The sequence below is a fragment of the Neopelma chrysocephalum genome, unplaced genomic scaffold, assembly GCF_003984885.1.
Source record: "Neopelma chrysocephalum unplaced genomic scaffold, ASM398488v2 Primary Assembly neopelma1_117, whole genome shotgun sequence".
Taxonomy (NCBI): domain Eukaryota; kingdom Metazoa; phylum Chordata; class Aves; order Passeriformes; family Pipridae; genus Neopelma; species Neopelma chrysocephalum.
This window is the reverse complement of record NW_020897779.1, coordinates 473,902-487,231: the sequence shown is the minus strand read 5'-3', so window position 1 is coordinate 487,231 and position 13,330 is coordinate 473,902. Positions and strand designations below refer to the sequence as shown.

The window sequence follows — 13,330 nt, the reverse complement described above, 5'->3', positions numbered from 1 at the left end:
GATCTTGCAAGACAAGTGTAATTGCTTCCACTGGGGACAGATGAGCGATGCCTAAAATGGCCCTGGAGCCCTGAGGAGTATTAGTTAAATAAATGCAGTGAGGCGATGAGAGGCATGAGAAACTGACTGCCACAGTGGCACAGGCGGAGCTCAGAAGAGATGAGGGTCCCCCGTGGGCCAAGACATCTGCCTCAAAGGGCTCACAAAAGGGATGCAGGAAGTCTGCACGTTTACCTGGAGGAGGTCGGACTGGGTCCCATTCTCTTTCCTCCTGGTTTTCCTCCGGGCTCTGCTCGTCCCACTTCTCATGATGGAGGCACCGGAGAAATAATGGCAGAGGTGGAGCTGTGTCTGCTTCCCTGGCTCCTGCCTGGCTGTTGGATGGTGCCGCTCCTGAGCCGTGCCCTGTGGGCTCTGTCTGGAGCTCACCCCCGCGCAGGGAGCAGCGAGCCCTGCCTGCCTGATGAGGTCTGGTGGCTTTTTTCAAGGAGGAGCCTGTTTTCAGACAGTCACGAGGGACAGACACCCCCTTGCACCACGCACAAAGCAGGAGATGAGAGCTTGGTTGGAAAGATACAGAGACTGGAGGGGGGGAAGGGGCCATCTTCAGGGACTTTTTTGCCACTGACACATTGGCAGAACAAGTGGGAGATTCAAAAGGAAGACTGGGATGGGATGGGATGGAGAGGCCATAGGCACATTTTCCCATAATGATGGGCTGCAGAAGGAAGACAGGTGAAGGAGAAGCACTAATACTGGTGGAGACTGCCTTGGGCCAAAGCAGGAGCCTGGCAAAGTCTCGATCCTGCCAGCCATGTGGTGTCAAGCTCTGGCTGTTCTCTGGACTCCCTGGTGTTATCTTTACTCCTGGAGAGCATGAGGCCAGCTTCAAACTTGGAGACAGATCACTTATACCCAAAGCACAGGAGCTGTTTTAAAACCACATTAACCATGTTGGTAATTTGGGGAGTTTTCCACCTTCTTTTTGTTTCCCGTCCTCACTACATGTAACAAAATTGGCTTTAAACAAGGTTTCAGAACAGCAGTGGTGCCACAGTTGTTCAGCAGCTGTGTAGTGCCTGTTGGAAAGCTGTTCTTTGCCTTCCCTTCTTGGCTTCAGCTGGGCTTGTTCCTGCTCTGCTTTCCTTCTGGGTTTGTTCCTTTTGGGTTTTCCTTATGTTTGAGCTCCCTTCTTTCAGGCTGGGGCACATGTTTTCCAAGGGTCAGCCTAGAGCCAGAGGTCACAGTCCCTTTGGTGTTTAAACTTAGCCACCAATTTTGTAACTCTTGGGGGAAAAGAAGAACCAAACTTGGTTTGGCATTTCTTACAGCCCTCTGTCTCTCATCTGTGAGAGCCCCTCGCTCTGTGTTTTGCACAAGCTGCCTGAGTGCTCTGGGCCCCTTGCTGGGCTGTCCCTGCTGTCCTGTTGGGGACAGGAGTAAACTGAAAGCGTGGGGCAGCTTCTGGCATTCCCATTCCCACAGCTGTGTCAGCCAGTGAACACCATGTCCCACTGGCCTGAGTGAGGCCCAGGGTCTCAGCCTGTTCCATGCCAGGACACCTGAAATACTTGTGACCTGGTGAACACCCCTCCCATGCAGTGTGACAAGTCGTCCTTTGGCGCTAAAGTGCTGCTGGATCAGTGTGATCAGATGGAAAAACGCAACTGTGAGCTCCTGCCCTTTGAGCAGGGTAGAAACTCCAGCTCACAGACAGCTGGAGGAGCAGCCTGGTAAACACAGCCACGTGGATGTGTGATAAGGGAGCACTTGCACCCGGACATGTTCCCCGGGCAGACCCTTTGCCCAGAGCTGTTAACCACCCTGCCATATGGCAAGCCCCTCTCCACGCACTCCTGCACTGCAGCGTGACCCTGAGCTGCCAACCTGGCGTGTTTGCTGCCAGCTCGGGTTTGCTACTGAGGCAAAGTGCAAAGGCACCTCTTGCATCACTGGGGAGGGGGGGCAGGCTGGGCTGTCCCTGCCAGCAGCAGCACCGCAGGCCCCAGTGGCACAACTGGGTGCTGTGGCACTGGCAGGAGAACCCAGGCATAGCCATGGCAGCTTCAGCCACAGCAAGTGCATTCCTGCAGCGTTACTGTACTCGAACTGTGTCCTTGCTTAGCGTGGCTCTTTCAGAAGCTGATCAAAGCCCAAGCTTGCACCCCAGGAAGGCTGAGGAGCCCCCAGCAGCACACCAGGGTACAGTCCAAGCCTCCTTTGTGCTGCAAAGCACCAGGCATGCACAGGAGGCTTCTAACGTCCAAGGACCAGCTCCAATCCAATTTCCCATTGCCTGTAAATGAAGTAGACTAGCTTTGCAAAATCAAAATACTCCTAGCAAGCAGAAGCTGGTGCTTCCAGATGAGATTGGTCTCATCCAAGGGGAGAGTTTGCCTTTGAAACAACCAAAATCTTTCTGCATTAAAGGCCCAGCTCACCTCTCAGTGAAAGCACTGACATATCACCTGTTTATAAGGCAGCTTTGAAGTTAACTGTTTATGTAACTTATTAAAAATACATTCACACACCTTTTTATTATTTTCTTCCCTACCAAAGAAATTGGTAAGGCAGGGTTTCAGGTGAGCTCTGATAGCTGGTTGCTGCTGCAGGGTGCAGAGGGGTCAGACATGGTGGCAGCGTATGGACTCAGCGCCCCTCTGCACTGCTTGCTGGGCACTGCAGGAGCATCCCTGTGCCTTGCTGCACACACAGACCTCAGGCTCAGTAATGCAGTGCCCTGTTCTTCAGAGAGCATCACACCTTTTTAGCCCCCTGGTTAATGGTTAGACTTACATTGCAGCAGCTGGCTCCCCAGCCCAGCTGTGGAAAGAGTCACAGATTTTAAATATTGGATTTTCTAATCTTGCCCTTTGGACCTGTTTTTGCTGTGGCTGTTGGTAAACATTGTGCTCCTAAGGCTGCGGTGAAATCATGTGTGGGCTGCTGCATCCCCAAGCAGGTACATCTTTGTAAGTTGTACAAGAGCAGTGTAAGTTGGCACGTATGGCTCAATGCAGGAGACTGATGTCAGCTCAGTTTGGTGTAGATTTGCCACCCGGTGAAAGTCCTGGTGAGAAGGGGCCTGGGGAGGTCTCAGATTCAGCCAACCTTCAAAGCAGGACTGTTGCTAAAGCTGGATCAGAGCACCTAAGTCTGAAAAACTTGAAAGGATGGAAACGCCTCTTCTCTGGGTACATGTCCCAGGGCTGCTCCACCTTTCCAGGGAAAGAGTTTTTCCCAACACCCCATCTGAGTTGGCCAGGCTGTTAGATTGTCTTACCTACTGGAAAGACTGGCTCCATCCTCTCTGTAGCTGCCCTCCAAATCACTGTAGACTTCTGCTAAATTGCCCCAGTCTCCTCTCCTTCACAACTAACCAAGCCAGCCGCCTCCACTTCTCCCTGTGGGCAATGTTCCCTGACTTCAACCAGCCTGGTGCCCCTGCTGGTCCTGTCCAGCTTCCAGCAGATCCAGGCTCATCCTGGAGGGGCTGTTCACACCCACCAGGTCCTGCTGAAAGGGAATGCTTGGAACCAGGACATGCTGAATGCAAACTCAGAAACAAGCTCCTGGTGTCTACTCAAATGAGCCTTCAGGAGAACCTGGTTTTGGTGGATTTCTGAATTAGATGGGTCTGAGCCAGCTGGCAAGTGCCCAGCAGTAACAAGCAAGGCCTGCCCACACCTATCTCCTTGCAACACTGCAACATCCTTCTGACCACTGAGGGCTGCAGGACACTGCCCTGAACCATCTCCTCAGCCACATGAAGGAGCATCTTCCTGGGAGCAACACAGTTTAGAGACGTCACCAGCACGAGGCTGCTGTGTCCTGAGTCCTGGACTGTGTGGGGCTCTCCAGAGCAGCAGGCACCTCTCCACTGCCTCCTGGGGACTGCCCACCCCTTCTGAGGTAGGTCAGAGGGCTCAGCTGCTCCCAGATTCCAGAGGCAGTGTGGCTGGAACCCAGGGGAGCTGTCGGAGCTGGCTTGCTCTACCCAAGGCCAGCTCATCCGTCTTCACCTTGCTGGCACAGCTCACTGGCATGGAGAAGTGAGTGTTGTGCTTCATTTAGATGGATACCAGGGAGCAGGGGGACTTTGCAGGGTTGTCCTGGGCATTTCAGCAAGGTCTGGGCTCCAAACCTGAGCCCTTGTGGGGCATGAGGCTCCCTCCTCTTCTCCCTTCTGTGGGACTGAGATGTGCTGAGCAGCCCATTCCTGCTCAGAGTTACTTGGTCCCCACTGGTCACTCCTCTCTGAAGGATCGTGTCAGATGCCAAGGCTGTTCCTCTGAGGTCTGAAAGATTAGACTGGAAGTTTTATGGGTGGGAGATTTCCCAGGGCTGAGGTCAGAGACAGAAATGTAATGTCTGCCCAGCTCTGTTATACAATCTGCCGTTAAATAATCACTCAGGGTCACTGCGCCTGCCAGGCCACTGCAGCTGGTGGTGGGGCTGCATGGAAAACAGGCTGTGCTTTGTGGGATCACTGCCCACTGGACAAGAAGAAGAAGGAAAAGCAGCAATATGCTTTTGGGCAGTCCCACGCTCAGACCCTTTCCAGCCTTGGAGTTCCTCATTGCAAGGTACTTTTCAGGGACAGAGGCATTAATCTCGCAAGGGCACAAAAAAAAGCCTGATGTAAAGCCTGATGGTCGCAGTGTGGAGGTGGCTTTGGCCACTGTGAGGAAAGGCTGGTGTTTATCTGCGGGATGCTGTGACTAGAAGTGCATGGGCAGGGTACTGTGTCTGTCACAGGGTTGCTGGTTCTCCACCAGGTCTGAGCAAGGTGGAGACCCAGCATCCATCCAACACAGCCCTGTGTCCCCCAGCCCTTGACTGCTCTCTGCATTTCATAAACCTGCAGTGGAGCAAATGCTGAGGCAGAACTGTGGACCCCCATGCACTGCCTACCAAGCGTGTAGGGGTTGGGCCAGTCCCACAGTCCCTGGGCACTGATTTCAGGTTGTGCTGCCCATCTGGGACTGACACCCATATAACAGCACTGTATTAATGATTTCAAAGGTGTGGCAAAACAATGTAGCCAAAATGGGAATCTGCAGGACATCAGGGAGCCTGTGGGAATGGATAGTGATGATGTGTGTTGGCTACAAGTAAGCAGTCACTCGAGGGAGCTGGATGATTTGTCCTAGGAAATACAGGCCAAGTCCAGGAAAAGAAGCCATGGTGGCAGGGAGAGCTCATAAAGCAAAGCTGGGAAGCAGACACACTGCACTCTGAGCCTGAGCCTCACTGCCCTGGGGTTCCTGTCCTTGAGCATGCTTTCACAGCTAGCTAGCCTACTTCTGCTGGATAATTTCTTCCTAATAAGGGGTGTTGGGAGGCAGCTGTGCTCTTCTGAGGGTGAGGGAGAGCAGCTCAATAAGAGCAACAAACTAGTGTGGGGCAGGGAGCGTTCCTTTTGTTTTCAGCTCCAAGGGTGAGTGTGAGATAGAAATGCTGGGGGATGACTGGATGGCACTAAGGAAGCTTGAGTTACCCCTCACTCATGTTTTGCCCCCCCTGAATGCTGTCCTGGCAGAGCAGGGCATCAGCATGGTGGTGATGGAGAAAAGATGCTTTGGGCTTCTCAGTCTTGCTCTGCATCTCCCTGCACAGAGGTCAGGGTACCACAAGCAGCAGGGCTGTGCCAATAATTGCCCAACAGCCAGAGGCCAGCACCAGTGGGGGATTACTGCAGAGCTGGGATGATGTGAGGTGTCTTGTGCACCTGCCAAATATTTCTCATCTAGTGTGACAGCCCATGGCAGCCCTGGTGCTCCTCTCCTTCCCAAATGCTGCTCAAAAAGTGCCTTCTGCTCCATCTATGACATCCCTGCTCTGGGACAACCGGGACCCCAGAGAGCCCTGAATGGGACTGGTGGGCCTGTGGTAGGAGAGTGGCTCTGCCAAATCACTTGCACACACACACATCTCAGCTGCCCCAGACAACGAGCTGCCCTTCTGTACCACCCATACAGTCTGTCCCTCAGCCCCTAAACACTGCAGTGCCATGGAACAGAGCATGTTTGCCTGTCCCTGCCAGCAGGCTCTTCGGTGCCCCTTCGGTGCTCCCTGTGATCTGGGGAGGCATTCTAGCTTAATGCAGCTATTTTGTTATTTAATCCCTCTTGATTTTCCTTAACACCTTTCCAAATGTTTTAAGCTAGCCTTGTTGTGCTCATCCACTGTTTAATCTGAGGTCAAATGATTGTATCTTAATCCCTGGATCTCAAATGAATTTGCCTCTGGTTTGGGCAGCTAACCCTCCAGCCCTCTGCTACAGCCAGGCCTGCTGTCTCCCTCTCTTTCTCTCATTATGTCTCTCTTTCTTGCAAGTTAATATTACTTGAGATGAACAAAACAAGTGATATCCCCCTTAATATTTCCAAACAATTTCATGTTTTTCCTTGTGATGAGCCCCTGGAGCCTTCTCTCGTCAAACGAGCTAAATGTGATCACAGCAAGTGCAATACTGTGCTTTTTGTGGCTGACTGGGTGCACAGAGCAAGCTGACATGGAGCAAATGCACAGGACAGCACCTGAATCCATTGTACAGTCTTCCTGGAGGACCCACACGTGTTCTCCATTAGCAGTCCCCAGCAACCTGGCACTGTGCTTTTTCCAAAGGACATGTCCACTTCATCTCAGTGACACTGGAGTGGCAGGTACTGGCCCCCATGACCATGCCTTCCCCACATTCCTCTGCCTTTCCCAAACTCTCTCCCCTGTCACACAGAGAGGTGTTGGGGCAAGAGAGCCTCTGAATCAGACTGACACAAATGCAAAGATGACAGGATGCTGATCTCAGCCCCATCCTTTGGGTGCTGCTAAAACTTGGCTTCTCATTTCGTTGCACTTGCCCACAGCTGTGCTGCAAGTTCCCTGCCCAGACGCAAACAAAAAGGCTTGGCAAATGTATTAGATTAAATACAAGTTTTTGACAACATGTTCTAAATTCTACTGAGAGTAGATTAAATCTAATTAAATTCACACATTATTCCAGACAGATAAAATGGCACATTCTACTTTGTGTCCTTAGCTTGGCCCAGAGGCCAGACTGAACCTCAGAGACTGCAGAACTGGTCTGGCCCTTCATGTCTAGACTCAGACCCAGACTTTGCTTTAATATACAAGACTGAATCCAGACAGTTTCATTGTTGTGTTAAGGATCATAACCCAGATCCAGGCCTGGTTTGGAGCACAGTAGAAGGGTGTGCTGACCCAGGTACCCTCTCATAAGGCCACAGTGCTGGTGGGAGAAGCTCACTTGGGTTTCCTGTTTCCTGGGTGCTGCAGTCACTGGAGCTCACACCAGCACCTGTTGGCAGCTACCATGTCTTTGAGGTGCCCAAGTGGTTGGTGAGGGAGCCTGTGCTAGTCAAAAACTTCTCCTGAACTGGGCACAGAGAGTTGTGGCTAAATTCCCCCCAAACCCATCCTATGCTGATAGAGTGATGGGCTAATGCAACCTCATCCAAGGGCGTGTATGGGACCCCGAGGTGGAGGGGTTTGTCTTCCAGAAAAGGACAATGAGAGTTGCAAGTCAGATTCTGCTGTGGGAATCCACAGCAGAATCCCTCTTTTAAGCACAACTCATCTCTATGCAGCTAGTCTCGACTTGCACAGGAAGAAAGCATGTGAAACTCTGGGAATAAACCACCTACTTCCTTGTGAGGACCTGTAAATCTCACCCAGCAAGCCTGTCATGTAGCTGCAAAGGACGCAAATAAACTCTGCTGTGTAATTAGCACCCTTTGTATGCCAGGGCAATCATACTCAACCCCACATGCAACCAGGAGTCAGGTCTGCCTGCACAGGGCTCAATGCCAAATACCCTCCCTGGGTGTTAAAGCTGCACTACTTCCCTCAAATCAGTATCACACGGTGAGGCTTTGCCCCATGTGGGAGGATGTGGCCTGTGATATGAAAAATCAGTTATGCTGCAAAGACAGATATCTTCTTCTAAAACCTACAGCCAGTGCTGATAGGAGTGTTTTCTAGTAAATACCTGCAGCACACTAAGCTAAATCAGCCTTATTTTATTACAATAAAGAATGAAATCTCTACACAGCATTTTTCCTAGTGAGACTCTGAGCTGTCACTGAGGTCTCTCTGATGGTGGAGTACTTTTCATCCCAAATTGTCTTTGGTAACCTGATTTCTGCAGGCTGCACCATGCAGAAAAAGCATAGTGGTAAGGGCTGAAGCTCTGTCACCGATCGCATGGGCACCACTGGGGACTCCTCCTTCCTTTAGCCTTGCTGTTTGTAACAGAGAAACACACACAGCTCTGTGCCTTGGAGGGAGGCTGCACGAATTTGGGGGCTGGTGTGATTATCTCTGCAAGACATTTGATGGGTGTCACATTGACAGTTGAAGCCATTCCTCTTTTTCTAGGACAAAGAAGCTTGAAGCCTGGGAGTGTGGGAAAGCACTTTCTCTCTGGTTGCCTTGGTGGCCTAAGGGGTCATTGGGAAATGCCACCCAGGGGACCCAAACCTAAGAGGTGCTTCTCATTTTTAGAGAGGCAGAGCAGGCAGGAGGTAGCTAAGCAGACGTGTCCTCCAGGTGAGGCTGGAAGCAATGTGCTGGCTGTAGGCGGAGCCACCTCTGCAGTGGGGCAGCCCCAGGGTTTGCAGGTGTACTGGCACTCTAAGCAGCACTGCAGATTTCGCAGGAGTCAGTATCAAGCCCAGTCTTTAAAGGCAGCCTCATCTTGTGTTCTTGCATAACAGTGAGATGGAAATCGCACTGTGTTTATACAGACTAAAATGATAGGAGTCTCATTGAGCAAACGCTTGCACATGAAAGCCTCAGCTGGCTACAGAACTCCATTTCCAGGAGCTGAAGAAAACCACTTAGCCATTTAAACCTTTGAAGACTTCAATCACCCTGTTAAGATGAAGACAGGGTAGGGTGGGGGAGACAGCTCCCATTTGCACCTGCAAGAGTGCCGCCTCCAGGGGCAGGCTGCGTACCACCACCCCAAAGAGCCCCCCTAACAGGTACCACGCAGGCAAGCGTGGCTCCTGAGCCTGCCCGCTGTGACACAGTCCCTCGATTTAAACCCTTAATCCTGCGAAGATTGTGCAATAGCTCCTTCAGGCTGAGAACGGATTATGCCCGTTTCAAAGGTATTTGGCACTCTGGCTGTGCCGGGAGAGACCAATGAACCGGCCCAACCCCTCCTGCGATAGCACCTGCGGGCAATTCTTGCAGCTGGTGCCTAGCAACTTGCTCTGAGCTGCTCTCACAGCTAAAATTCAATGTCATTTCAGCCTTCCTTCCCAGAGAAGCAGCTCCTGAGTCATCATTAGGGAAGAATGAGAAGTGTTTCCCACTCAGCTTGCTATAAATTAGTGATATGGTAAGGGCTGCTCTCCCTCTTGAGCACGTGTCCTGCAGCCAGCTAAAAAGGCATCTTCTCTCAGCACATGGGACAGCTTCACGTTCAGGTGATTTAGTAAATTGTTTTTCCCCCCCTCCTTCCCAACTTGTTTTCTGCTCCCAAATGCCTCTCTGCTTCCTTGGAGCTCTCTGCAGAAGAACCAGGCTTGGATCTATGCCGTGTCTCACCTTGGCTTTCCTTGGGTGAGCCCCAGGTTGTGCAAACACACACAGGTAGATACAAGCTTTGGGCTGTGCTGAGCACTCTCTAGTGACACACAGCAACTTTTAGATCACCTGTGTGACAAATGAAGGTGCCTCTGAATCTGAGAGAGATGCCCTTGGGAAATGGCAAACATCATAAAAAAATGCAGGGGCAACCAAGATTGCCTGTTTACAGGGCTGAGATCTTTGCAGATGTGGTGAGACAAACACCAACCCGCCCGGGCAGGACTGAGCATGTGGGCAGGGCACAGGGATGGGTGATGGGAAGAGGGAGAAACGGGAGGATCCAGCTGCAGAGTGGGCAGGGGCTTGGAGAGCAGCATGTTCTCCTGCTGGCACCATGCACAGGGGAGGAGCGCTCCAGCTGGGAGAGGTGGGAAGTTGTGAGGAGACAAAGTCCATGAGTAGTAGGGCTGTGGTGTCACAGCCTGAGTGTTTTTCAGAGAAAAGCAAGACAAGGTGCCTTACAGAGCTTTTCAGAACTCTGAGGGGGCACATGTCTGCCTTTGGGAGCAAGTCTGAGATCCAGATGCATTTCCAAGTGGGAGACTGTTAGGACACCTCCGACTTGTCTGAGTGGCACAGTTCCTGTGGTGGTGTCTGCTGGGCAGGTCCATCACTGCAGAGCTGACTTCTCCTTGCCTTCCCAGTCTTATTCCTCGGGAAGCCCTGGGTGGCCCTAGTGACTGCAGCCAAAGGGTTGGAGGTGCCTTATTGCTGCGAATAGTGGGGGCTGGCAGAAGAACCACCTTTATCTCACAGCTGTTTGTCCTCAGCTCCTGACTGCCTGCAGCCCTGTGTAGTCTAGAAGGAAGACTGAGAATCATCTTGTTTGGACTCCACAGCCTGAAGCAGATGAGGAAAGAGGCTGGTAAGTGCAGAACCACCAATGGAGATGTCTCCAGCTCATCCCAGGACCCTCAGCCCTTTAAGATGGGACATGGCTCTGTTCCCAAGCCCAGGAGTGGTGCTCAGCATGCTTCAGGTGGGTGTTTGGCTGAAGGATTTGTCACCATACAGGTCACCTTAAACAAATCCAACTGCATTGCACAGGTCAGCTCATAGGGATAGAGAAGCATTTTATATGGAAAGGCATAAAAACCTCGAGTCTGGTCTGACCTCGTCTAGTGTCCAGTGGGTGCCTCTGCCTGCATGGGTCCCTGCATGGGACTGCCTGCATGGCGAGTCCCCTGCCATGCTGTGATGTCTGAAGGCCAGGAAACATTGTGGTGGCTCTGTTTCCCCTTCAGCCACAGGAGGGGACAGTTCTCCAAGCAGAGTGGCTGAGCAGCCTCTGCCTTGGGTATAAATGGCACTGGTTGTGTTGACTGGCCCAAAGTGGGTTTGGGACAAGCTTGGGACAGCAGAGCTTTTTAAAACAGTATGGCCAAATCCAGGAGAAGATGCTGTCTGTAGAACAAAACTGTGCCTTTGCTGGCAGAGGGGACTACTGACCCAAGCTACACTTGTGAGTTAGACATGTCCTTCTGCTCTGGCGGTCCCTTCCCACCACAGCCTGCCTGTGGTTTGCACAGTTGTTGCACAAGCTCCTTTCAGGCCAAATCCACAGCTAGCTGAAGCAGTTTCAGTCCTAACTCTTGCATAGCCTGGCTCAGAGGAAAGTGTCATGTAGCTGGGAGTGTGGTGGTGATTTGCAACCGGGAGATGACATGTTAATAGCAAAATTCTCAGCTCAGAAAATGTCTCCTTCCTTCCTGCAAACCTAAGAGGACTGAATTAAAGTTCAGCTTTCTGACCTCCAAGTTCTTGACTTCTGCTCTCACATTACAGGAGCAGCAAATCCTGTTGCATGAAGCAGAAATCTATCTGTCTGAACATGCACTATTTCAAACTCTTCTCTGTGCAAACTGTTCCAGACTTGATCAGAAACAAATCTGTTTACTAACAACAGAACTAGGAAACTTCTTTAGTATTGTGGGTCTTTTTCCCTCACAGTTTTTTTAGTTTTCATATTGAGCTGCTGAAGCTTAAATCTGTCAGTTAACAGTGTTTCTAGCTTTCAGTGTGTTTTACTTCAATGTGTTTTACTTTGCCTGATTGCCTGTATATCTCTACATGCAGAGTGTGCTCTGCCTTCTTTCTGATGGAAAGAAAGGCTTTCCTTGACTTGGGATGAGGTTAGAAGGACAGGCAATGGCACACCAATTTTCACCAAATAAGTAGAGGGTATCAAACTGGAAAAGAACAATGGCAATTTTTTTTTTCAGTAATATTCATACTAATACTTTTGTACAAAGGGGTTGAATCCTGCTTCCATTTATGCTGATGTAAATCTAGAATAATAAAATTCTTTAACAGAATTTCATATTTTTTAATCCAAGTGTCAGAACTAGAATTGAGTATATAATAATAGTTTGATCATTGTATCCTTCCGCAGTTCTCAGTGTGATTATAGCATCTTCTAGACATTTTAATGTCTTTCTAATGTGTTTAGGTGTTAAACTTTCTGACACAAGAACTGCCCAGTGTAAGCACAGCAGCAAGTGTGATGGAACACAATAATAGGAAAACCCTTATATGCTACTACTTCAGTAGTAAAGGGTGGAAAGCAAGGTTTGGAATGCACTTCCAGGTGCCGTGATAGTTGGGTTTTACTTTGAAGATCTCTTTTGAGCTTTCTCTCCACCTCTGTTTAGGCAGAACAAAACTCTGTTTGCTTTTTTAAATTGCAGTCACTCAAAAGCTGCATCTCCAGGATGAAGTAAGTTAGCATAGCTCGAGACTTTGAGAAAAATCGTTTCGACAGACAGCATTAGTATGGTGAGGTGGGTTTTTGCAAAGCTTTTGCCCACTTCACATGATGACTTATGGGACAGTCTGTTGTTGTAACAAGTGCCAAGATCAAACTGACCAATTTGCTTGTGAAGGTTTACATGACCTTTAGCAATAGGAAACTTCACAGACTTGGAAAACCTTGGTGCAGTGAAGGCAGCAAGCTTTAACAGTTGGCCTCTTAAAAGGACGCAGCAAGGTCAGCTCGGGTTTAGAGGAACAAGACTCTTGCAAAACCCAGGAATATTTGGTCCCTTGGGAACTTGCGTGGCTTGTTCTGATGCAGAACCGTCCTCCCGCGTGTCCCCAGCCCCAGGGCAGCAGCAATGCCACAGTGAGTCAGAACTCAGGAGCGAGCGAGAACTTCAGAGGAGCGAAGCCCCCCTTCCTGGCTGCCCCCATGGCCCAAGAGAGGTGGAAAAGGGAAGCGAGGGCCCGGCAGGGTGAGGGTGCAGAGCAGGTGGACAGAGCGGTGACTGTCTGGCTGCGCGGAGCGAGCCGTGCTGGGCCAGCGGCCGATGGAGCGCGGGATTCCCGAGGGACGCGCACCCTGAGGAGACGTTTCGTGTGGGCTCCTCGCCCTGTGCCCCACGCGCTCCGCGCGCCGCAGCCCCGCTGCTCCGAGTCATCGCGGAGCGGGGCCGTGAGGGAGGCACCCACCCGAAGGCGGGGCCGGGTTCAAGCTCTACGTCTGTGTGTCTGTGTGTGTCTCTGTCTATCTCTCCCTCAGCGTTTCCCCCTCAGCTCTCGGGGGGCTCCGGCCCCGCCCCACCCCCGGGCTGAGGGCGCGAGGCCCCGCCCCGCGCGCGCCGCCGGCGGGGCGATAAAGGTCTCGCGGCGGAGCTCTGACGTCACGGGGAGTTAATTTTCCCCCGAGCCCCGACGGGGAAACGCCGAGGGAGAGGGAGCCAGAGCCCCACAC

The 13,330-nt window shown here is 51.4% G+C and overlaps 1 protein-coding gene across 3 annotated transcripts in view; it reads left to right on the top strand.

The window, feature by feature from the left end:
- The first annotated feature begins 4,512 nt into the window (after positions 1-4,512).
- The window catches only part of ATL2 (atlastin GTPase 2), a 53,054-nt gene continuing 44,236 nt past the window's right edge, over positions 4,513-13,330 (top strand). For 2 of the 3 annotated variants that reach the window (XM_027697033.1, XM_027697032.1), the window contains exons 1-2: positions 4,513-4,586; positions 10,461-10,600. In XM_027697033.1, the coding sequence (XP_027552834.1) occupies positions 4,528-4,586; positions 10,461-10,600 (199 nt within the window). In that variant the 5' untranslated portion in view covers positions 4,513-4,527. Of the gene's footprint in view, positions 4,587-10,460; positions 10,601-12,793; positions 12,852-13,330 lie in introns of those variants that run through there. The other variant, XM_027697036.1, reaches the window with a different exon arrangement.